This window comes from Octopus sinensis, linkage group LG2 (assembly GCF_006345805.1).
Source record: "Octopus sinensis linkage group LG2, ASM634580v1, whole genome shotgun sequence".
Classification (NCBI taxonomy): domain Eukaryota; kingdom Metazoa; phylum Mollusca; class Cephalopoda; order Octopoda; family Octopodidae; genus Octopus; species Octopus sinensis.
This window is the reverse complement of record NC_042998.1, coordinates 160,530,791-160,558,371: the sequence shown is the minus strand read 5'-3', so window position 1 is coordinate 160,558,371 and position 27,581 is coordinate 160,530,791. Positions and strand designations below refer to the sequence as shown.

Genomic DNA, 27,581 nt, shown 5'->3' with positions numbered 1-27,581 from the left:
TAAGTAATATAGTCTTTCCACGGAAACTACACTGCTTTTCAATTTAGCCAATGTAACATACACAGTCCATATAACTTAAATGATAATAGTTCAAATGCTTTTCAATAAAAACTAATCTATTTGTATGGTTTTTGTCTCGCAAAATAGTAGATAAGGAGTGAAAAGGGTTTGAGTTTTTTTTTTTTTGTGTATATTATATGTTTGTTTTATTTCTAATCTGGCAAAACTGGAAAAAGATACTCAGATCAATGTTTTGGGTTGGGTTAATAGTATCACCAGCAAATTTTTGAAAAATTGATGTGTATCTATTTACTGACAAAACTGAGCCTAATTTACACAACATTCTTCCAGAGACTAAAACTATTATCATTCAAATATTTAATTTACTAATGGTCAGTGGTTCATATCTTATCAAGAATATTCCAACATTTTATCTTCATCAGCTCAGTTCCTTTAGCTGTATGTAGGTTCTACAAGGAGATGTATGTTTATATGCAAGTACGTATGCATATATGTACACATACACACACACACATAGCACATCTATGCATTATAATGATAAGCTGGTCTGAATGCTTGCAACTGAGACAATCTATTAAAGGCATCCAAAGGTCAGGTTGTGACATTAAACTAGACCTAGATTAAGATCACCAACTAAATATATAGAGACATAAGCTTTAGTGGCACTCATCACTAGTACAGAATATGGATAATTCAATTTTAACCCTTTAGCATTTAAACTGGCCATATCTAGTCCAAATATTCTACCTGTTTTATATTCAAACTGGCCAGATCTGGCTTCACACCTAGCTTACAATATTATTCTAAAAATAAATATCACTGAAATTTCAAAGTTACAAGATAATTCAAATTGATTTGAATAAATAAGCATTACACTTGACAGTAATCTGAATACTAAATGAGTAATACCAATTTTTTAAGGTATGGGGACAATTGCAAGCATGATCTTTAGATGTTGGGTCTTACAAAGGTGATGACAAGTGATCGAGGCCTTTGACAATTTGCTCTGCTTGAGAAGACTCATCAAGCCAGTTGAAATTGTAATCATGGACAGTGCCAGTGCCGCGTAAAAGGCACCCACTACACTCTTGGAGTGGTTGGCTTTAGGAAGGGAATCCAACAATAGAAACTAAGATAAAATCAGACTGGAACCTGGTACAAACTGAAACCAGCATCAAAAATGGATGCATGATGATGATGATGAAGTCCTTTGTAAATAACCTTTGATGATGAAAATGTCTTTCTTACAAGCAACTTCATGGCAAAACAATAACTACTGCCACCACTGGTACCATAGCTGTCACTGCCACCACCACAACCACTACCATGATTGCTTGTATGTCTTCTTTCCCATTCTTGCATAGGTTGGACAGATCTTTTCCAACACGACATCTCACTATTTGTTGTATTCCTCTCTCTATTCTTTTGAGAGGATGTTCATTATCCAGAAACCAGCTTTTACCACTTTTCTCCATGTCTTCTGTAGGCTTGCTCTTCCAATGTTTGCTTCCTCTTGGATCTCTTGGCAATTCTTTACCATCTGTTATTATCTACATATATTACATGTCCATACCAATGTAGTCGTCTCTCTTGCATACAACATCTGATTCCTCTTATACTTAGTTTATCCCTCAGCTCACCTGTACAACACCATTCATGACACTAACACCACACATTCAATAGAAGTAAGACAAAAATATAAATCACACACACACACACACACACACACACACACACACACACCACACACACACACACACACACACACACATAATGAAAACAACTACCTATTAACATCATACTGAAATTCTGAATATGCTAAATTAAATTTAACCTCTGCTATTTTGGCTTCCAAATGTTACTTCAGACATTTAACAAACTGTTCTCTTTAAAAAGTATATGAGGGTATATACTTTGCTTTTGATTTTGTTGCCTCATGTCAAACAAGATTGATAAGATCTATGATCAAAGGTTCTTCAGATATATATGATTATCCAAAAGTTTTATGAGACACAATGCAATTAGAATGATGTTATTTGTCCTTCCCTTCTAAGAGAATATATTGTTGTATGAGCAAGATGAGGCTGTTATTTCTAGCAGGTTGAGCAACTGCATACACAAACATTCATTTGCTTCATAACATTAATCTTTTTACACAAGAGTTTATCCACCTTTCCTTGTTTCCTCCTTTTCCAGTGTTAAATAAATAATATAAGCAAGCCATATTATTTAAAACAATAAGAGAGAACATGTAGAAATATCTACATGTGAATATGCTTATGTCGATCAAAGCCTCTCTCTCTCTCTCTCTCTCTCTCACACTCTCTCTTTCTCTCTCTCCCTCTATGTGTGTGCATGCATGCATGTGTGTGTGTGTTCGTGTCTGGGTCCATGTGTGTGTGGCACCAATATATGTGTGAATGGGAAACTATTGACAAACTTCATATTTGTATTTATACATAAATAAGACCATATTGCTGTATGAGCATCTAAACAAGAATGTACAGTTATTTAGAATTTAAATACCACCAATGAAAGGAAGTAATAACACTACCTTTTGAATGTTCTCTTAACAGCAGAAGCATTAAATATATTTCTTTGAATCTTCTTTTGACAAACTGTTTTACAAAAATTTGTCTTGGTGACCTACGTAGCAACCTACCAACTTTGATTTCACAGGTGACTTCTCTCTCTTTTACCAATCCCTACTTAAGAAGACAGTAAAAGTTATTGTTATCAATATTATTGTTGTTGTTGACTTTAAAGTAGTGAAGAAGCATTTTTGCTTCAAGTAAATGGAGATGATGTAGCATAGGGGAGGGGGATCAAAGAGAAGAGAAAGCTAAAAGGTTTACCATCAAAGAATGATAGATAGATAGATAGATAGATAGATAGATGGAAAGTGAGAGAGAGAGAAACAGACAGTCAAACAACAACATAGTTTGAATGGTTGTCCCATTCCATGTTCGCAGTTTGAAGTATGTGGTTGATCTATTTTGGCAGCAGGCTGTCATCAGCTGGTGTAAACACCAGGGGTGTCTTGCATCCAAAAGGCACAAAAGTAGAAAGAAAAAATCCAATACGAATATGGTATTTTACACAGTGGGTGCAGTCAAAAACTGAAGACACTGATAGAGAAAACAAAGAAAAACAAACACGAAAACTAAAGTAAAAAAAATGGATTATAGATTACATTTTGACTTTCTGTTTATACATGGAAAAACAAATCTCCTGAAACCCCAAGTCAATAACTATAGCACTTCTTTAACTACAGCACACATTACTACCACAAACATAACTGATATGATGAACAGTAGTTTTACTTCAATAAACAGGTTGTGGAATCTTGTTTTGATATTTTTTCTTGGTTTCTGAGTCACTGAGTTGAATTTTTCTGCACATGGAGATGCAATATAACATGTATTTATTTCTATGTAATAAAACACAATGCTGTAGTTGCATACAACACACACACAGTTGTGTGTGTAGTGTGTGTATGTATGTGTGTATGTATGTGTGAGTGTATTTATGTATATGCATACAGAGCAAGAGAGAGAGAGAGAGTTTCAATAAATGATTTGTTATATTTGAACCGAGCAGAGGGAAGTTGGATGTAAACAGTCATGTATTTTTGCAAGGGTTCTATATATATATATATATATATATATACATATACACACACACAAACACACACATACAGATATATATATATATTATATATATATATACACACACATACATACATACAGACATATATGTACAAGAAAGTATACATCAAATATGCTATCTCATCATCATCCTTATGAAGGTGCATGACCGAGTAGTTGAGGTGATACGTTTCACAATCATAATGTTGTGGGTTCACTTCCTATGGTGGTATGGGCTGAACAAGTCAACATAGTCCAAATGATTTCTAATTGAGAGTTGCTTTGAGAGTCACTGTTCACATAGACTGGTTCTCATACAAGTCATTTTGGCCTGATTTATATAATGCCTTTCCTATCACCAACCACTTTACAGAGTGTACAGGATGTATTTACTCATGGTACCAGCATGAGAGAAACTGATAAGCTCTCAGTGAGTTAAGACTAAAGAGATCTCTCAACCCTATGTTTTCTCTACACATTTGCCATCCATTTTACAGTTCATTTTTCATTGCAACAGTATTAGAGAGATTGTCAAATCCTTATTGAGACAAGTGCAAAGGGTCTTCTCAACCCTACTCATCATCTGCTCACTCACCATTCACTCTAGATCAGTGGTTCTCAACCATTTTTTAATCTATATACTTCTTTGAATACTATTTTATTCTGGTAGACCCACATAGCCATTCAATGTTTAAAAGCTAGTTTTATAGATACTTTTCTTGAAATTCCTATTTTGTTTTTTTCACATTCACCTGCATAGGTATGCAAAAGTACTCTCTGAGGGAACATATTTCAGTTGTCAGAAACATGTTAAACCTTGTAAAACAACAGAGAAAGAAACCTAGCTGTTTCTTGCAATAGATCCCTTTTCATGGACCTTTAAAATACTACTGTAGACCCCCAATTTCCTATTTTGCTTTCATGGACCCCTAGGATCTATACGGACACCAGCTGAGAACCACAGAAAATGTGCAGAGGAGGGTTTTTTCACTGTGCATGAGTAGAGAAGGTGTGTTGCTTGTATTACTTATTTACTCTATATGTATGTACAGACATAGTTGTTCTTATGGTATCTATCAGACAATAATTTAGTTATGAATCTCAGATGAAGAAAACAATTACATTTGAAAATTGTTATATTGCACTTTATTGAATAAATTTGTGTGAAACACATACATGCACACAAATGTTTACACGTATGTGTGTTTGCTATTCCCACATATATGAAAGAATATACTTATTGTTTACTAGATTTACAAACTAAAGTAAACACATAAAGTAAGTTTATTAATTATGGCATTTTTATTTTTTTATTGTCATGAATTGCTTTCTGAATAAGTTTTTGATATCAAATTAGAATTTGGGATGAAGTTTTCAGCAAATAGCTTTTTTTTTTGTTGTTTTATTTTCTTTCTTTTTTGTCATTATGACTCTATTAAATATACTTGTCTTAATTTTAAGCAATGAAATTATGTTATTATTAGCTATTGAAACCTCTGCTTGCTTGAATTTTTTTTTTAACTATAGACATAGGCATGGCTATGTGGTAAGAAGCTTGCTTTCCAACCACATGGTTCTTGGTTCAGTCTCACTGCATGGCACCTTGGGCAAGAGTCTTCTACTATAGCCTCAGGTTATCTAAAGCCTTGTGAGTGGATTTGGTAGACAGAAACTGAATGAAGCCCATCATAGATATATATAAGTGTGTGTGTGTGTGTGAGTGTCTCTTTGTATCTATGTTTGACTCTCACCACTGTTTGACAACCAGTGTTGGTGTGGTTACATCCCCATAACAGCAATTTGGCAAAATGAGACCAAGAGAATAAGTACCAGGCTTAACAAAAATACAAAAAAAAATGTATTGGGGCCAATTCATTCAACTAAAAAATATTCTTCAAGGTAATGCCCCAGCATGACCACAGTCTAATGATGGAAACAAGTAAAAAATAAAAAAAAAAAGAAGCATATGGATCTTTGGAATTTTATTTTGGTCTAAACAATTAACAGTTTATAATATTCTGTGACTTTGTACCTCACAATTTTCCAGATGAAAATATTTTACCACCACAACTTCAGTCAATCACATTGCAATAGAGAAGATAAAAATGGCTTTTTGATTCTCTGTTACCATGCCAAAAATCCCAGTACATCATTTGTGAACCTATTTTCTGTACTAGGTACACAGTCATTAAATAATACGAGGGTGGGCTGAAAAGTTCAAGGGCTTACTATGAAGGAGTAACACTAGAGCTGTGGAATTTTGTATCCATTAAACTTCAAATCTTTTAATTAACAACTGCATTGTTTCTGTTGAAGTAAACTGACATCTGACTGTTCAAAAAACACTTTAAAAGTAACTGGTAGTGACTTTTCAAGAAAATCAACAAAATCAGGCATCATGGTGTTATCAAGTTCCTGAAGAAAAATGGTTTAGCCCCCAAGGACATTCATGCTGATATCCTTGCTGCATAAGGGGATGACACTCCTACTTTATCAACAGTGCAAAAATTGGACAGTTGAATTTAGGAGGGGAACAGAGAGTCTTGAAAATTACCCAAAGTCTGGGTATCCTGCAACTGCCACCACTAAGGAAAACATTGGTCATGTTCACCACATGCTGATGGATGATAGGCAATTGGTTATAAATCAAATAGCCAATGCTATTAGATATATTCCATGAGAGAGTTGAGAATATTCTGCACAATAAACTTGGTTTGATAAAGGATTCTGTTTGATGGGTGCCATGTCTTCTCACACCACGCTGATCACATCAGTGGAAAATCTGACATTGTTTGAGGCAGATCCAACTGGTTTCCATGAATATTTCCTAACCCAAGATGAGTGTTGGCTTCATCACTTTGAGCCAGAGACAAAGAGATAATCCCTGCAGTGGAAACATTCCTCCTCACATGCTACAAAGAAGGCCATGGTCATTTCATCAGCAGGGAAGATGAAGGCCTTAGCTTTTTAGGATGCAAAAGGCATTGTGTTTATTGACTGTCTTCAACAGGGTCACATCATCAATGGAGAGTACTATACCAACTTGCTGAGGCAGTTACAAAAGGGTATCAAGATGAAATGCTCAGGAAAACTAACCAAAGGGACCTTGTTTCATCAGGATAATGCTCCAGTACACAAGGCCTTGGTCTCAATAGCTACTGTGCATGACTGTGGCTTTGAACAGGTTGATTCTCCCACCCCTATTCTCTTGAGTTGTATCCATCTGACTATCATCTGTTCCCCAACATGAAAAAAAACTTGGTTGAGAACCAGTATTGCAATGATGATAATTTCATATCTGTTGTTCTTTTATTTGTTTCAGTCATTTGACTGCAGTCATACTGGAGCACTGCCTTTTAGTCAAAGAAATCAACTCCAGGACTTATTCTTTGTAAGAATGGTACTTATACTATTGGTCATTTTTGCTGAACCACTAAGTTACAGGGATGTAAACATAACAACATCAGTTATCAAGCGATGGTGGGGGAGATAAACACAGACACAAAGATACACACACACACACACACACACACACACACACACACACACACACACACACACACACACACATATATATATATATATGACAGGTTTATTTTCAGTTTCCATCTACCAAATCCACTCACAAGGCTTTGGTCGACCTAAGGCTATAGCAGACAACACTTACCCAAGGTGCCACACAGTGGATCTGAACCCAGAACCATGTGGTTGGGAAGCAAGCTTCTCACCACACAGCCACACCTCACTTTTTTGACCAACAGGATGAAGGCTTCTTCACCAATGGGATCCAAGCACTACAACACTGGTGGAAGAAGTGTATGGATCACAAGGGAAACTATGTTGAAAAATAAACTTCTTTTACTTACATTCCATGAGTGTATCTTGGTCAGCCTATGAACTTTTCAGTGACCCTCATGTATGTGTGTGTGTACACATGCATTTGCATGCACACATACGTGTATACCCTAGTGTGTCAGTAATGGGAAGCTAGTAAGTAGTAGGTTTAGGGTTTTACAGTTCAAAACATGATGCAGTCTATTCACACATTCATATGTTGTTTATAATTGAGTATGCATATTAAAAGGGCCATCTAAACAGTAACTTTTTAGATACTACAGTGCAAGCTTATGGATCTCATAAAAGAAACCAAGAAGGAATTTTAGAAGTCGAGCTAATTTTTGTGTCATAACCCATGCTAGCATGGGAAACGGACGCTAAATGATGATGATGATGATGATGTTCATTCCCTTCCCGCTAGTATTGCGAACATCCTGTTTTCATTTTCCCTTTCACATAAGTTCTCTTCATCCCCTGTTCTTTACCTTTTCTGCTCCCTTCTACTCTCTTTTTCTCTCCACCCCCACATATTCTTTTTCCTTTCTTTCCCACACAATCTCTCTCTCCTTTCTTCCCTTTTACTCTTACTACAACCCAAATGCTGTTTCTTCTTCCAGTCCTTCTGTTGCACTTCTCAACTTCGTTTTTCACTAGGCCTGCCATGTGAATACATGTCTTAAATTTTACAACAGTTTATTTTCTTCTCTATGATAAGAGGCTTTCATCTGAAAAATAAGATTATCTTTTGTTTCTTCCTTGTCATATTTATATTTATTTATTTTCATTATACACTTCTGCCATTGCTTTTGTTTTCTTGGTTTATATTACTTAATTTTTCAGTAACATGTTTCGCTTGTCTCACTCCATGTACTATCTGCATAATTTTTATCTATCTGTCAGTATGTGTGTGTATATAAAACCACATTATGCTATGTCCTCCTCACTCTCTCTCTCTCTGTCATAGCATAATGTGATAAGAGATTTACAGAATTAAAAATACACTTGTAGAGATGAGAAAAAAATCATTATCTATGATTAATTTTTGTCAAGAAAAACATAGAAAACAACCATGTGATTTAAATTAATAAAAAAATTATTAATAGTTTATGTCATTTATAGATATTTTGGTTTATAGTTATTTTGTCTGTTTTATATTTATAAAAACTTTCGCCAAAAACCAAAATTAGAATACATGGAATCAAAATATGCAGAAAAAAAAAAAAGAATATATGTAAAGATTTTACTGTATATCACATGTGGGTCTTTATTTTTGAGGAAAAGATAAAGAAATTGAGAGGAGAGGAGAGAAAGAGTAAAGTAAGAAATTAAGGCTTAGGTGTATATATATTTTTTATATTTTCTGTTTCCACAAAGCTACAAAATGAAACCCTCACTTAGATTTACTTAAAAGAAGAGTGTTGTTGATGCAAGTAGTTTAGTGACACTCCCTAACAGATATATAAACTGTTTTGTAAACATTTCAGCTTGTTGCAATATCCAAGTAGATGGCAATGTATTCATCTGTGATATTGATTTAATATTCACTATTTCAACAACTCTCAATGTTTTCTTACTGGGTATTATGCAGCTCTATCACTTTCTGTCTTACTAAAGTGAGAAATTCCAAAGTTGCTGCTTGGCATATGATTGCACCAGTACAAGAGGGCTTTTAGGTTCTTGGTTAAATGAGATTTTTGCATTTGACAGTAAGAAATAATTTGATATTTTCAATTGAGAGGCTCTCAACCATAAACAAAATGATTATCATATAGACTGCTATGTGGCTCCAGGTAATGCTTAAAATGCACACCACACATATAATACATTCATACTATATGTATATATATATATATATTATATATATATATATATATATATATATATATACATACATACATACATTATATATGTGTGTGTGTTTGTGTGTGTATTAATATGTATGTAGAGTACGTGATATGGAAGGAGCTGCAGCAGTATACTTTTGACACACAATGTCCCCTAAGATTTAATGGCAGCAGTGTCCAAGAATTCTAAGCATCTCAGAAATTAAATCAAACATAACCTATGTATTTTATGGTTGTATGTTTGTAGTAGATGCACAGACACTTGTGTATTTCTTTGACATATCAATATATTCGGTTGTATTAGTATTTACGAAAACCTTATAGAATTCTTTAAGTTTGGGTCATTTTTTGGAAAACAGCCAATAAACTTTGGAGACAACAAATGTTCTTGCCATCATTTATTCTTCTACTTCAAAGATCTAGCTTACAATTCATAACTATGACCTTTAAGTAAATTTGAACATCTTTAATAGTTATCAATAAAAATAAACATCATTTTTTATGATGCCACAAACACACACACACACACACACACACACACACACACACACACACACATACATACATACATACATATAGTCAAATTCATATGTGCCACTAGTTCATAATTTAAGTTGAAACTGAATGAAATATAGAAGATAATAAACAATTTATTTGTACCATATTATATATATTGCACATTAAGAGAAAATGCAATTATATTATATAAATTAAAGCAGAGTTATATGAAACAAAAAGAAAATGTGATATTACGTTAGATGTTACAATAAATAAAACCACTAGCACACTTAATGTAGCAAGCATGATAACTTTAATTACTCAAGACTATACCTGTATTGAAGGCAAATAAATGTTACTGAAATCAATGCAAGCACAACAACTATAAATCTAAACAATATCCTTCTATATTGGGTTTATATACACATAAATGAGTTTATGTGCCACAATCTTGATGACTTAAAATTAGAAATAAGCAATGCATGAGAAGAGTAGTCAGATCTTTGGTAGATATGTGGAGGAAATCTTCAGGCATGTTTCAGTCTTATTAGACCTCTTCTACAAAGCATAGTCATTCACATTTTAGCCAACACTGACAAAGAGAATATTATATGCAGAGTAATTAAAAAGTCCCTTCAGTATTCAAAAGATATATATATATATATAATTTTATTTTGTTACAGTTTTGTTTTTATATATTTTAATAATATCTCTGGTATCCTGCCATGAATGAATGAATGCATGCATACATACATATTTACATACGAAACTATGCATGCCTAAAATGTTACATTCATATCTACCTCTTATATAACAAGCCATAGAACTTAAATGTAAATAAATTTCACATTAACAGATTCCATCACACTCCAGGGGAAGAAAATAGAAGTAGTTGATAGTTTCCGCTACCTGGGTGACCAAGTTAGTAGTGGAGGTGGATGCTCAGAGAGTGTCATTACTAGAATACGAATAGCCTGGGCAAAGTTCAGAAAGCTCCTACCCCTACTGGCGACAAAGGGTCTCTCACTCAAAGTGAAAGGTAGATTGTATGACGCATGTGTGCGAACTGCCATGCTTCACGGTAGTGAAACATGGGCTGTGACTGCAGAGGACATGCGTAGACTTGAAAGGAATGAAGCTAGCATGATCGGCTGGATGTGTAATGTCAGTGTGTGCGCACAACAGAGGGTAAGCACCCTGAGAGAAATGCTGGACATAAGAAGCATCAGATGTGGTGTGCAAGAGCAACGCTTGCGATGGTATGGTCATGTACTGCGGATGGATGAGGAGAGATGTGTGAAGAAGTGCCACTACCAAACAGTTGAAGGTATCAGGGGGAGAGGTAGACCCAGGAAGACATGGGATGAGGTAGTCAAGCATGACCTCAGAGCGTTGGGCCTCACTGAGGCAATGGCGAAGGACCGAGATCTCTGGAGATATGCTGTGACTGCAAAGACCGGGGCTGCTTCCTGCACCAGTTCCATATAGCCCCTGCCCATTCAAAGTACCTTGGATTCCAGAACATCCTGCTGTGCTTGAGGAGACCTATTGAGTCAAGTACATGAACATCGAAATAAATATCAATGGAAATAGTAGTTGTGATGCCTGTGCTGGTGGCACATAAAAAGCACCATCCGAACGTGGCCATTGCCAGCCCCGCCTCGACTGGCTTCTGTGCCGGTGGCACATAAAAAGCACCATCCGAACGTGGCCGATGCCAGCGCCGCCTCGACTGGCTCCAGTGCCGGTGGCACATAAAAAGCACCATCCGAATGTGGCCGATGCCAGCACCGCCTTGGCTGGCTTCCGTGCCGGTGGCACGTTAAAAGCACCAACCGATCGTGGCCGATGCCGGACTCCCCTGGCACCTGTGCAGGTGGCACGTAAAAACCACCCACTACACTCGCGGAGTGGTTGGCGTTAGAAAGGGCATCCAGCTGTAGAAACTCTGCCAGATCAGACTGGAGCCTGGTGCAGCCCCTGGCTTCCCAGACCCCGGTCTAACCATCCAACCCATGCTAGCGCGGAAAACGGACATTAAACGATGATGATGATGATGATATGTTTCTCAAAAATAACTGGGACACTGTTTCACCTTCAATGTGCATCATTCTCAGTTGCATTTAATGTTATTGAATGCATGGGTTGTAGATATATGTATGTTTGTCCACACAGACACACACATGTATATATACAAACACATACAACAAGCTTCTTGCAGTTTCGTTCTACCGATTCCATTCACTAGCCATTGGTTGGCCTAAGGCTACAGCAGAAGACACTTGCCCAGAATGTCTAGTAGGATTGAACCAGAAACAATGCCTGCATCATGCATGCACTTCACCAACCATAGTCATTTAGTTCAACACTACTAATTATGTTATTCCAGCTATGCTTTCACACATACACACATACACATTTTCTTAAAAATCAATTCTTAGTGACAACTAGCTTATATGTAGTAGATACATATGACAAAAAAATAAAAAATAGAAAAAAAACACAATTGATTTCAACACTTAATCACAAAATTTTCATAAAGAAAAAGGTATATTATATTCCATTATTATTGTCAAAAAGACAAGTATTTGTGATAGAAAGATGAAGATAAGAACATAAGGAAAAGAAGTAGAAATTGATGGAATAGAGAAAGCAAATATGGTTAAAAGAGAAAAAGAAGGAAGCAAGATGATGCAATTTGTTTTGATGGTAAAATTGAATTGATTGTTGCTAAAGAGCTCTTTAGTGAAAAAGGAGACAAATATGACAGTTAATAGAATCATTGAAAAGACTCAAAGGAATGACTTTTTTTTATTATTATTATTGGATATAGAAGAGTATATTTAACTTTATCAATTACAATCAATTAATTTGGCACCATTTTCTTGATGTCTATAAATCTATAGACCATTTGAGTACAAGTTAAATACTATATTGATATCTTCTGCGTATCACAATGTTCAAACACTTATAAGTTCTGTATATACAATCTGGTTGTAGTTCTGTGTCTGGTGATGTGAAGACCAGTCTATTCATGTAATATGACAAGAGTTATTAGTAAACTTAAAAGGCATCCAGTGCATGCTGTGAAAGGGTCACCCAAGGGAGAGTATCAAGCCATTATAAGCCTTGCCAAAATGATAAGAAGACATGGAGAAATAAATTCCACATGTGACAGTGAAAACAACTATCTGGAAGAGCAGTAATTCTGAATAAAAACTGAGAGAGAGAGAGAGCGGAGTGGAGATACTTTGCTCCTAAACCTTATTAATGCTGGTAGAATAATAATATGCACCCAGTTCATGGTGGTATAGTGGCCATCAAAAGAAAAAGTATGTATATGTAGGTGCAGGAGTGGCTGTGTGGTAAGTAGCTTGCTTGCCAACCACATGGTTCCAGGTTCATTCCAACTGCGTGGTACTTTGGGCAATTGTCTTCTACTATAGCCTCGGGCCAACCAAAGCCTTGTGAGTGGATTTGGTGGATGGAAACTAAAAGAAGCCCATCGTATATGTGTATATATATATATATATAATATATATATATATATATATATATAATATATATATATATATGTGTGTGTGTGTGTGAGTGTATATGTTTGTGTGTCTGTGTTTGTCCCCCCAACATCACTTGACAACCGATACTGGTGTGTTTATGTCCCCTTAACATAGCAGTTCGGTAAAAGAGACCAATGGAATAAGTACTAGGCTTCCAAAGAAGAAGTCCTGGGGTCGATTTGCTCGACTAAAGGTGGTGCTCCAGCATGGTCACAGTCAAATGACTGAAACAAGTAAAAGAGATAAAAGAGATATACCTGATGACCAAGGACTGTAAAAGACCAGTTCAACCCAAGCCAGCATGGAATAAAAGAGACCAATGGAATAAGTACTAGGCTTCCAAAGAATAAGTCCTGGGGTCGATTTGTTCGACTAAAGGTGGTGCTCCAGCATGGCCACAGTCAAATGACTGAAACAAGTAAAAGAGATATACTTGATGACCAAGGGCTGTAAAAGACCAGTTCAACCCATGCCAGCATGGAAAAACAGACATATGATAGAGGTTGTGGTCATCATCATGATGGTGGTGGTGTTCTTGACAACACTTTTTTTATTATTTTTAATCAGCAGAAGTTACAATATAACTCAAAGGCCAAGTGTTTGCCATTTATGAAAGACCCATGCACAAAACTCTCAGCCCTTAAATCACTTTATAACTTCTACCTTTTAAAAATAACAAGATATTATATATACAATCCTGTATTAAGTTCTAAGAAGTGGTGTATGGTACCAGGTTTACATAATGGATGCATTTCCAATTATACAAGGAAGGTGCTGAAAAGTGCCAGGCTTTAAGTAAAAGAAAATACAAAGGGATCAATTAATTATGATTTTATTCAACATATTCCCCTCTCAGATTCACACACTTATTGCAGCGGTCCTTCAGTTTTTCTAAGCCCTATAAAAGAATTATGTATGAAATAATTTCAAAATACTATTATTTAGTTTGACTTCATTATTACAACAATATATATATATATATATATATATACTTTATTTTAAGCAGCAGAAAATTCAACAAAATCTGTTACTCTGAGTTTCTCGTTGCCGTTCATCAGACAGTTTTTGCTAGAATATATATATATATATGTATATCAAATGATCACATGACCATGTGATGCTATTACAAATTGCTGGTCACAATGCACTTTGCATTGTATTAGCCTTCAAATGACATAACTCTGCTGGTTAGGAAGGTAGACCAACATTTTCCCCAGATCAAAAAAGTACACTTGGAGCAACCTGAAATGAAGTGCTTTGCTCAAGAACACAACATGCTGCCTGGTCTGGGAATTGAACCCACAATCTAGCGATCATAAGTGCAACAACCAAAACTACTAGGCTACACACCTTCACATATGTGTGTGTGTACATATACATACATACATACATATATATATATTATATATATATATACATGCACACACACACACACACACACAAATTAATGTACACAAACATATATTTATGTGTATGTATATATACACATACGTATTTTCACGTATATATTTATAAGCATATATACAGATATATATGCACACACATAACAATGTGTGTGTGTGTGTACCACAGAGAAAAACTGTTTTCATATTAAGAGATTTTGTAGAGTATGTAAACAAATTAGGTTACACAAGACATTCTAATAAGCATCATAAAAAGCAGAAAACACAAGACAGCCTGCCACTCAGTACCCCCATATGATAAGCCACTGCGTGTCAAAATGCACAGGGTGACAGTAGCATTGAGTCTGACCAGGGGTTTAATCAAGACTGCACGAAAAACAACTGTCATTCTCATTGCATATCATATGTTGTAGTTGTCACTGATGCATTAAATAAACTTACTGACACTGGCTACAGCTGATTATTACATTCATAGAGAGGAATTACTCATACATAGCTATTTTGATTTAACAAGTTATACTTGCAGTGTGTGTGTGTATGTGTGTGTGTGTATGCATGTGTGTACATGTGTGTGTGTTACTACATATTTATTGATATTATAAAGTTTGTTAATGTTTTTTCTGAATTTAACCCATTAGTTACCAAATATATACTAGCAACAGAGGCAGTATTAATATTGAGGGATAATACCTATCCCCATTTAAACATGGGTGTTCTGTTGGAACAAGCTATACTGTGGTAGATATCATGAGAGAAACTGTCAAATTGGTGCAAAATGCAAGCTTGTTTATATCACTAGCGGGGAGATAAATCCCTGCCATCTCCAGTGCTGCGATTACCATCATGTGATTTTGACCTCCGTTGGTCTAGTCAATGATGGACGCTCGACCACGAGATAATATTTATCTCCACTTAGATGTTCTGTTAAAACATTTGGGGCAAAATACACTCTTGTCTCAGTGCTGAAGATGGCAAGGATTTGTCTCCTCACTAGTGATATAAACAAGAGTGGGAATTTCTCTCAAGGCATCTATCACAGTATAGTTTGTTCTAACTGAGAATGCATGTTTAAGTGAGTGTAAATATTATCTTTAGTTACCATATTTTTGTTGTAATATGTCTTTATTTCAATCAATTATGAAAAGAAAAATAAAGAATGAAGAATGCAACAAAGTATTTTAGGCATTTTTAAGCTGATGGTTGGAACATAAATAATATGAAATTTTGATACAAAGTTTTATTATAGATTACTTTAAAACAAAGAATTTGTATCATAGAATCAGGAGAGCTCTCAAGAAGGTTCATATCCAATGCTGAACTCAATGGAGAAACAGCTTTTGAGAGTAAGTCATACTGTTTTTATCTAAAATCAACATATAAAAAGCTGGGATTCAAAGGCTTTCATGCTTTTCATACAAGGGTTGTAAATCCCTTAGTAAAATCTTTTACTCTACTTTTACAGTTACACTCAAGATTGTGTTGTGTCCATTTATGGATCACTGTAGTAATACATCTGTATACATGTGTGTATGAGTGTGTGTGAACATGTTTTATGATAATTATAAAACATAATTCAATTTAGAAATGGAGGAATGTAAGATGGAAGTATATGGGAATGAGTATATGAGAGGGAAAATGTGCAGGTAGGTGAAAAAAAACAACATCAAAGATTAGTTGTGCTTGGGAAAGAGAAAATGGCATTGACAAAGAGAGAATGGCATTGAGAGAGAGAGAGAGAGAGAGAGAGAGGTGTAGAGTGGAGGAGACTAGAAGAGAGGAAGTGGAAAAGAGAGTGGGAGTGATTGTGAGAGAAACAGAGTATTGTTATTTGGCTGCATTTATGAAATTCAATGACAATATATTCAGGATCAATACAAGCATTATTTGAGGTATCATTAATATGCTATGAGATGGAAACTTCTAGAAACAAGCAGAGATCACATACTTCCTGTTATGTAAATAAACAGGTTCTAAAGCAAGTATACATAGCACACAATAATAATAAAAAAATGGAAATAGCTCTTACCTAAAAGTTCTGCAACAGGTTTACTGAACTGTGCACCAGCTCCAACATAATATTTCAGTCGGCTAAAGTTGACGGCTACTAAGCTCTCACCAAACTTATTCACTGTAGGATCGTAGGTACCAATTTGCTCAATACATGTAGCATTTCGAGGCTTTCGTTGGGGAATCACAACAATGTGAAAAAATGGCCGGTTCCTACATCCAAAATAAGCAAATCGAATCATGAGGGGATTTCGTGTTAGCCTTCTAACTCCACTCAGTTGACCCATCTATGAAGAGAAAAACGAAACAAAAATACCATTTATTTGTTGTTATAACAAGATTAAATGCATAATATAATGGAAAAATATCTGACATTTTTACCCATGTATTCCCTCATTATCCATATGTTCCCCAACAAATAGTGACAAACATATTCAAACTGAACATTAATTATATTAATTCCACCAATCTAAATGAAGAAAAAAAAAGGATACTACATCCATTTCAACCAGCTTGCAGAAGATAAAAATAATAATTTTTTTTTTTTTTTTAACATCTAAATTTGGTATTCTGAAAGTGAGAATCTGAATAATACACACGTTACATATTTATATATATATCTTTAGACTTTGGGCAAGTGTCTTCTACTATAGCTTCAGAGCCAACCAAAGGCTTGTGAGTGGATTTGGTTCATGGAAACTGAAATAACTCATCATGTATGCAAGTGTGTGTGTGTGTGTGTGTGTGTGTGTGTGTGTGTGTGTGTGTGTCAGTGTTTGTCCCCCACATCACTCGACAACTGGTGTTGGTGTGTTTACATTCCCATGACTTAGTAGTTCAGCAAAAGAGACCAAAAGAATAAAAACCAGGCTTAAAAAAAGTACTGGGGTCAATTCATTTGACTAAAGTTCCCCAGTATGGCTACAGTCTAATGATTAGACAAGTAAAGCAGAAAAAAGATATGGCATGGTCACAGCCTCAAGGCTGAGACATATAAAAGAATATATATACTTTTTATCTTTTATTTGTTTCAGTCATTAGACTGTGGCCACGCTGGGGCACTACTTGGATTTTTAGCCAAATGAATCAACACTAGTGCTTATTTTTTAAGCCTGGTACTTATTCTATCAGTCTCTTTTGCCGAACTGCTAAGTTATAGGGATGTAAACACACCAACACCAGTTGTCAAGTGGTGGTAGGGGGCCAAACACAGACACAAAGTGCCACACACATAGTTTCCATCTACCAAATCCATTCACAAGGCTTTGGTCAGCCCAAGGCTATAGTAGAAGACACTTGCCCAAAATACCATACAGTGGGACTGAACCTGGAATCATGTGGTTGGGGAGCAAGCTTCTTAACACACAGCCACTCATATTTATTTTTACTTGTTTCGGTCATTTGACTGTGGCTATGCTGGAGCACCACCCTAAGTCAAACAAATTGATCCCTGGATTTATTCTTTGTAAGCCTAGTACTTATTCTATTGGTCTCCTTTGCAGAACCACTAAGTTACAGGGATGTGAACACACCAACATCGATTGTCAAGCGATGGTGAGGGTACACAGACACACAAATACATATATATACATATATATATATATATATATATATATATATATATATATATATATATATTGTATATATATATATACAATAGGCTTCTTTCAGTTTCCATCTACCAAATCTGCTCACAAGGCTTTGGTCAGCCTGAGGCTATAGTAGAAGACATTTGCCCAAGGTGCCATGCAGTGGGACTAAACCCAGAACCATGTGATTGGGAAGTAAGCTTCTTACCACACAACCACTCCTAGATACAAAGGGATACAAATCATGCATACACAATACACACATACATACACACACATACATACACACACTTTCTGTTTCTGTCAAACAATTCCACTCACAAGGCTTTAGTTGGCTCTGCACTATAATAGAAAAAAAACTTGCTCATGTTGCTACAGTGGGATTGAACCCAAAACTACATGATTTGGAAGCAAGTTGCTGCTGCTGCTGCTTCATCACCATCACCACCACTGCTATCACTTTTGGAGAAGACCTGTCCAACCCATATATGCATGGGAAAAGGTGTATGATGATGATAATGATGACGACGACAACAGCAAAAACAATGATGATAATGAGAGGGACATTGATGATGATACACACTTGAATGACATCAGATTGGTATTATTAAGCTACTCTACATGTTCTACCAACTGACATATTCCCATAAAAGCCCAAACATCATTCCAAGTTAAAGACTACAAACCAGTGTTTCCAAAATAATTGCAATGTTAAAGAGAAAAAAAAAAAAAACAATGATGATAATGATAATAATGATGGCAATGACGATAGTGACATGCAAGTCCTATTTTATTTTTACATAATTAGTAAATAGTATCAGTATTTTGTGAGCTACATAAAATTGTTAGGATGTGATGAAATAAATTTAGCTTTCAAAAATAAGATTTTGAGTCATTGAAGACAAAGTTGTTTATTAATATTTTTCTTTTTTGCTTATTTTTCCAAAATGAATTGAGAGTCATTTAATACATAGTGATGGGGCTTTCTATATCATTCAACCATAATTTACTGTGTATCCTTTCTAATAGCCATTACTCATTTGTGCTGAATAAAGATTGTAATAATTTCTAAGAGACAATTAAGAGTCATTTGTCAATATGTCCAGCAAAGTTTTTTTTAGAGTGAGAGAAAAAAAAAATCATCTCAGATTTTGTGGTAGCAATCATTCATTCATTTATTTATGCTTTTAACATGATATGGATGAACCTATGAACATGGGTTTCATCTCCATCATGAAGTTCAGCATCCTGAGATCAGGCTCTATTACTTCTTCCAATGTTTGCTTTGGTCTGTCTCTTCAACAAGTTCCTTTACTTGGACCACTTGGCTCTCTTGTATATTATGATTACTTCTCCTTATTCTCAGGTTATCTCTCAGCTCATATATGTTTTGTCTTGCATGTATGCAACATTAAAGGACTGTTTGATATACAATTCAACAGGGTGTGTAGCTAGGAGATCAGCAGATCGCTCCAGATCAAGATGCTACTTCTCCACATTGAAAGATTACAGCTCTGATTCTATGGACATATAAATAGAATGTTGCAGGAAAAAATTGCAAGATAGATTCTCCAAGCCAAATCCACTGGGAAAGAGCCTTAAGAGTAGACCAAGAATGAGTTGGTTGAATAATATCCATAGGCTCAATTAGTCACACATGAGAATCCAGCCAAAAAGTCTAATTGTAGTTGCTTTTGATAGGACGTTATAGAGGATGTGCCTAAGGACTCTACCTCCACAACTCTACCAGGAATAGTGGGTGAAGAAGATGGATGAATGGATATCTTATAATCAACTCTAAGTTCATGTAAATAAGTAACATAGGATCTAACATGAAATTTGGTAAAGAATTTTCTTTTACCCCTTTTTAATGTTAAATTCAGGAGTTCAATTAACTTTCTGGCAAAAAGAAAGAAAGAAATTAAATTTGCACCATTGATATGAATATTATTTGACATCAGCACTACCTGAAAGAAGTCACTGAAATATCATAAACCGACCAGAGTAGGTTCAATTTCTGATTACAGATGTGATAGCACTAGACTTTATTGAAAAATCATATTAGATAGGGAAAACTGGAACACTGTAAAGCCACCCTGCAGAGATAATGGTTGATGGAAAAAGTCGCTGATCTAATATTGGCACTTATTTATTGATTCTTTCGACTGCAACAGTGAAATACATACATCACTTTTGGATAATTCAACAAATACTTCTTACAACTAAGCTTGTTCTGAGTTACAACTTCAATCTCTTTCTCAAGTTGATGCTACACATACAATGAACCATACTCAGTTCCTTCCACTTTAACATCTATCAACTGATTTCAATTAATCAATTGGGATTGAGTATAAGTTCACTTGCGCTAAGCCTTATTATTTACTATTTCTTAAGGATTGAACTGCCTCTGAAATCAAACTTGTTGAAACGAGGGAACCGTTAACACTGAAGCCCTAATAATTAAACTGCCTAAATGTTTAACATATTAGATAATATCTACACTCCTAATATATCTATCTGCATACAATATTCTTGAGAATCTTTGACAAAAAAAAGGATACATTATTAGATGTACACATCTTTGATAATTTACAAGTGAAGATGGATACACCAATTACATATACATGTTTTGCTTATGTATGTTTGTTTGCACATTGTGTCTGTAGTGTGTGTGAGTATATGTGTATCTGTGTGGGGGTGTGTATACAAGTATATGTGTGCAGGTGGTGGAAGAAGGCATGATTGACGAGAACATTTGTTGGAATGTATGTATATATAACGAGTCAAACAAATAAATAAATGAATAAATAAATAGAATCTAAAAACTTAGAATGCCAGGTATGCTATGAATGATTAGAGAAATATGATGGGACTGAGGCAGGAGTTAGGGATGTGATGTAGTTTATTAAAGCAAAAACTAAAGAACACTGATGAATGTTTGACACTCCCATCTTGCGTTCAGAAAATTTGAACTTACTAAGACTGGAATTTGAGAGGTGGGTTGTTGCAAAGTTCCACCACCAAAACAAAGCAAATGTGGGGTGGGAGGAGAGAGAGAGAGAGAGAGAGAGAGAGAGAGAGAGAGAGAGAGAGAGAAGAGTATAAGTGCATATAAGTCTGAAGGACAATGAAAATAGCCACCCATGCAAAAGGAGAATAATGTTACAGTTTTAAGGAAATTGCTTTTCAAAATCCTGAAAATGAATACAAATTCTTCAACCCTTACACCAAGAAAGAAAAACAAATACATACAAAAATAAAACAAACAATATATTACAGCAAAGAGAGACATTTTGAATCCTCAATCAAGAAATAGAGATATACCAGTTACATTACTATCAATAACAGCAATGCAAATGAGACTACATAATAATAATAATTACTATGACAAAATGCTTAGCAGTATTTCATCCGTCGCAATGTTCTGGGTTCAAATTTTACCAGGATTGACTTTGCCTTTCATCCTTTTGGAGTCAATAAGTTAAGTACCAGTGAAACTCTGAGGTTGATGTAATTGATACATCCCCTCCCCCAAAATTTCAGGCCTTGTGCCTATAGTAGAAAGGATTATTATTATTATTTCTAAGACGGCGAGCTGGCAGAATCATTAGCATGCCAGCAAAATGCTTAGCAGTGTTTCATCCTTCTTCAGGTTCTGAGTTCAAATGCTGCCGAAGTTGATTTTGCCTTTCATCCTTTCGAGGTCGATAATTTAAGTACCAGTGAAACACTGGTGTCGATGTAATCGACTAGTTTTCTCTCCTCAAATTTTAGTCCTTGTGCCTTTAGTAGAAAAGATTATTATTATTAATCTAATTTGGTGAGTTGGCAGAATTGTTACTGTAGTGGGCTAAATGCATAGTGGCATTTCGTCCATATTTATGTTCTGAGTTCAAATTTCACTGAGGTCAACTCTGCTTTTCATCCTTAAGGGGTCGATTATAGAAGTACCAGTTTAAGAACTGGGGTCAATGTAATCGACTTACCCTTCCCTGCAAATTGCTGGCCTTGTGCCAAAATTTGAAATCATTATTATTTCTTTTATTTGCAACAAGGCTATCAGGCAAGGCAGGGACATTAGAAGAACAGTTTGCAATTTGCATGGGAATTTACATTAAAAGATGAAAGAAAGAGAGAGGACAGGAAAGATGAGATAAGAAGAATACATGGTATACAAAATATGTAAAGACATGAATGATGCAGTCTCTCTGACACAGGAGAGCCCCACAGTGGGACTAAACCCGGAACCATGTGGTTGGGAAGCAAGTATCTTACCAGATAGCCAAACTTGTACCTACAATATTGAAATACTTTTCAAAGATGTCATTTGACTGCAGCCATGCTAGGGTGCCACCTTTAAAGGGTTTTAGTCAAACAAATCAACTAATTTAGAATTTGTTTTTTAAGAACTAGTACTTATTGTATCAGTCTCTTTTGTTAAACCGCTAAGTTACTAGGACATAAACACACCAACACTGGTTGCCAAGTGGTGGTGAGAGACAAACACAGACAAAGACACACATAGATATATATACAATACATCTATATTCTGTATATACAACAGGCTTCTTTCTGTCTATTGAATCCACTTACAAGGCTTTGGTTGGCCTGAGTTTATAGTAGAAAACACTTGTAAGATACTACTCAGTGGGACTGAACCTGGTCCATCTGATTGGGAAGTAAGCTTTTTACTTTCTTTCTTTATTGCCCACAAGGGGCTAAACATAGAGGGGACAAACAAGGACAGACAAGGAGATTAAGTTGACTACATTGACCCCAGTGCATAATTGGTACTTAATTTATTGACCCCAAAAGGATGAAAGGCAAGGTCGACCTCAGCAGAATTTGAACTCAGAACATAATGGCAGACAAAATACTGCTAAGTATTTCGCCCAGCGTGCAAATGTTTCTGCCAGCTCACCGCCTTCTTAGTAAGCTAAGAAGTAAGCTTCTTACCACATAGCCATGCCTGCACCTACAGATATTGTTTCTAAATAAGCTGCAGATACAAGTGCTAGCAGTTTACTGCTCTGTACACCAGACACTAGCAGACTTTTTGGTTCATCAGGAGTGAATGTGTAAGATTCAAGGCACTATTGTGCACTGGTCGTACCTCACTTAGATGGGGTCCCACTTGCTCATTCATCTCTTTTTAACCAAATCCTGTGATTTGCCTTCACTATAGTTTGAATATTGCTCATGATGGTATTTATTTTATGTTGGCTCAGGCCTAGTGACAACAATCCTCGCTTCATGCTGCTTCCAACGAATCAAATACTAAAATAATATCAACTGGATTTGTACCTGCCAAATAAATGCTTTGTTAAACTATATAAAATAAAAGTAAGCAGTCCGTAATGTTATGAAAAGATACATATTTTCATTTTGCTCTCGCAAACTTTATTCCTCACCACCTCCAATAACCATCACAAAAACCTTAGCCAAAGTAAAGAAATAGAAATTTACCTTTTCACAATTATCATTATTATTATTATTATTATTATTATTATTATTATTATTATTATTATTATTTTCTTTTTTTCTCCTTAAATTAATATCATGCTTCATATATAGGAAGAATTTGCCAAAACCTACGGATAATTTTTATGAATACAGTACGAAAATATGTTCAATCAGTGGCAATTGAGAACTTCCTGTTACACATGCACATTCATGCACTCACACACATATATACACACATACACACACACACGTGAATAGTCCTCAAACATATGTAGAATATAGGTATATGTACACATACACACTCGAATGAATGAAGATATGTGTGTATGTATGATTGTGGGTACGCCCTCTCTCTCTCTCTCTCACTCTATATACATACACACACACACAAACACCATGTACACACACCCACATAATTATGCATATCTATAAATACACATACACAAACTTAAACACATATTAACAAACACAATATATGAAAAAACACATGTATCTGTATTTTAATATGTATGCCTTGATTTTGCAGTTAATTCCATTTTGATAATATATTTCATATATCTTTGCTTAAACCTTACCTTAGCCCTACTGGGCCATTTTTGTTTACTTTGCATGGGATGTAGGTTCTTGATGAATGTGAAGAATATTTGCATACACACAGAAACACATATGTCAGCAGAGATATATACATACTTATCATCATCATCGTTTAACATCTGTTGTCCATGTTGGTATGGGTTGGATAGTTTGACCAGAGCTGGCATGTTGGAAGGCTGCACCAGGCTCCAATCTGATTTGGCATGGTTTCTATGGGTGGATGCCCTTCCTAATTCCAATCACTTTACAGAGAGTGCTGGGGTACTTTTAAATGGCACTACACAAGCACTTTTGCATGGCACTGCACAGGCGTTTTTATGTGACACCACATAGGGGCTTTTACATGACACAGCCACAAATGTTTTACACCACTACCAGAATTGGTCTTAGCACTTCTGCTGCAGGGTACAGGTATTGTTGAGTAAGGCCAGGCACCAGGTATCTTGGCCCTTTGTCATCTTGCCTGAAAGGTTCAGCTTCCTGAGGTCATTCTTGAGTACTTCATCCCATGTTTTCTTGGGTTTCCACTTTGAAAGATCGGCACTTCATGGAGCTGTCGACATCCATCCATATCACATAACCAAACCAACATAGTCTTCTTTCTCTCTCTCTCTCTCTCTCTCTCTCTCTCTATATATATATATATATATATACACACACACATGTGTGTGTGAAGGCAAGTGGCTTAGTGGTCAGGCTAATGGCACATAATCATAAGGTCATGAGTTTGATTCCCAGTAGTGTGTCGTGTCCTTGAGCAAACTGTTTTAATTCTTATTGCTCCAATTCACTCAGTAGGCAAATATGAATTTTACCTGTAATTCAAAGGACCAACCTTGTCACACTGAATCTTGCTGGGAACTATGCTGTGGGTACATGTGTTTATAGAGTGCTCAGCTAATTGGGCATTAATTTCACAAGCAGGTTGGTCAAATCAACTGGAATCTTCGTTGTCATAACCAACGAAGTTCCAGGATATACATATGTGTGTGTGAGTGAGTGTGTCTGTGTACTCACACACATTCACACCCACATGCTTTATATAGAGAAAATTGTATGTATGTTTTGATAATAGGTTGGCTGTATGATAAGTACACACTATCCACACAGGCATAAATTAATAGCAGAAGACAGTAAGATTACTAATCTCAAGGTGAATGTTATATCAAACCAAACCAATGCAACACACACACACACACAATCAGCTATTCTTTAATTTCCAGTGTTATTTTTGTACAGAAGTTAAGCAGGATGAGTTAGGCAGCATGCCAGTGGATAGGAAATGAAGAAAAGAACTCCCAACTGCTCAAGCTGTAAGCCTATACCTCATCCATTTGGTCACTGAGACGCCTCAGAATACATAACAAAAAGCTAGATATAATAGGAAATTTTTATTCAACTATTCCAGCCAGATTATCAAACACTGTGTTTACCCTTTCGGATAAACTTGTTACAACTTCTAAGAATATTCAATAAATGTTACATATATTATATCAAGGCTGTTTTTTAAATTTTTTCTTGCTTTTTATTAAACTATACTGACCAGATTAGCTTAGTAAATTTTGCTTTTAGCTGACCATTCAGATAAACATGCCATAAATTTTAACATCCTACTTACTATAAATGTTTTATTATTATTTTTTTTTACTTTACGTAATCCGTAACAGAAATGGTGTTATGTAACAGAAAAAAAAAAGAACTTGATTTTTTTTTATCAGGTAAATGAATGCATTTATGTTACATTGTCTATGATATTTTCTATTGAAAGAGCTGGTTTAATATTTTTATGGCATTTAAAAGAGTATGTAACCTTTTGCTAATGTAATCAGCATACATCACTATTTGGGTAGCTGTCTCAATGCCAAAGATATAGTAGATTCATCCTAACTACTAATCTCTGTTGGCTTCTTGAAATATAAGGTCGTTTTAATAGTAAGGAGGTAATTTGTCTGCACTGTTTCTAGTTATTGAGTACCAATGACTGAGCTCAACTCAACAAATTTACAACACTAACCCTGACAGTTGTAAGAATATTTAAAGAGTAGACTTACTATTCCATCATCATCATCATCATTGTCATTTAATGTCCGCTTTCCATGCTAGCATGGGTTGGACAATTTGACTGAGGACTGGCGAACCAGATGGCTGCACCAGGCTCTAATCTTGATTTGGTAGTTTCTACAGCGGGATGCCCTTCCTAACACCAACCATTCCGAGAGTGTAGTGGGTACTTTTACGTACCACCGGCACGAGGGTCAGTCAGGCGGTACTGGCAACGGTCCCGGAAATCGTGTTTTATTTTTCTTTTTTGTTTTTTTTTACGTGTCACCTGCACACCAGCACAAGTGCCAGTAAGGCAACGCTGGTAACGATCATGCTCGAATGGTGCTTTTTATGTGCCACCTGCACTAACGCCAGTTAGAAGCTCTGGCAACGACCATGCTCGGATGGTGCTCTTAGTGCTCCACTAGCATGGATGCCAGTCATCAAATTTGATTTCGATTCCGATTTCACTTGCCTCAACATCATGTAGTGATTAATCCAAAGTTTATTGTTGTTTAATATGGCTTTATATGCTTTAAAGGGTTTTTAGCTTATTCAGTGCAGGGTAATTTAGACCACTTGAGTTTCAGTAAAGAGACTTAGCTAAGTGTCCACATTTTGGCACAGTAAGTAAATTAGAAGGGCATCCAGCCACAGAACCTAAGCCAGACATGAAAATTATGAGAAAGATGTGGTTCTCCTAGCCGGCTAGGAGAGCAGTAAATCTGATAAGGAACTGAATGCAATATGTTCAAGCCACATCAGTATGGAAAGGAAGAGGTGGTGTGATGATGATGATGACAGTTATTTTGTTTATGTATATTTGTATGTATAAGCAGCTTCTAAACAGAGACTGATTTTAGGATGGTGCTGTTGATAGAACTTCTTGATGTCTGCTGAACAACACAGCTATCACAAATATATGACTATTTTGCTACCCATTAAAAAAATTTTTTTTCTCTGTTAAATAAGTTATTAGTCAAATAGGCAAGTTGTCAATTATTAGGACTCTTTTCTGACCCCTGATATGTCTCGCCTTTTCTTTATCTCTTCCAGTGCTATTGCAAAAGATCCT

General features: G+C 35.7%; 1 protein-coding gene across 3 annotated transcripts in view; it reads right to left on the bottom strand.

The window, feature by feature from the left end:
* Window positions 1–27,581, bottom strand: part of LOC115232474 (probable 28S ribosomal protein S16, mitochondrial) — a 369,401-nt gene that overhangs the window by 38,658 nt on the left and 303,162 nt on the right. For all 3 annotated transcript variants that reach the window (XM_029802357.2, XM_036500357.1, XM_036500358.1), the window contains one exon: window positions 16,837–17,104. In XM_029802357.2, coding sequence (XP_029658217.1) covers window positions 16,837–17,104 — 268 coding nt within the window. The remainder of the gene's footprint in view (window positions 1–16,836; window positions 17,105–27,581) is intronic.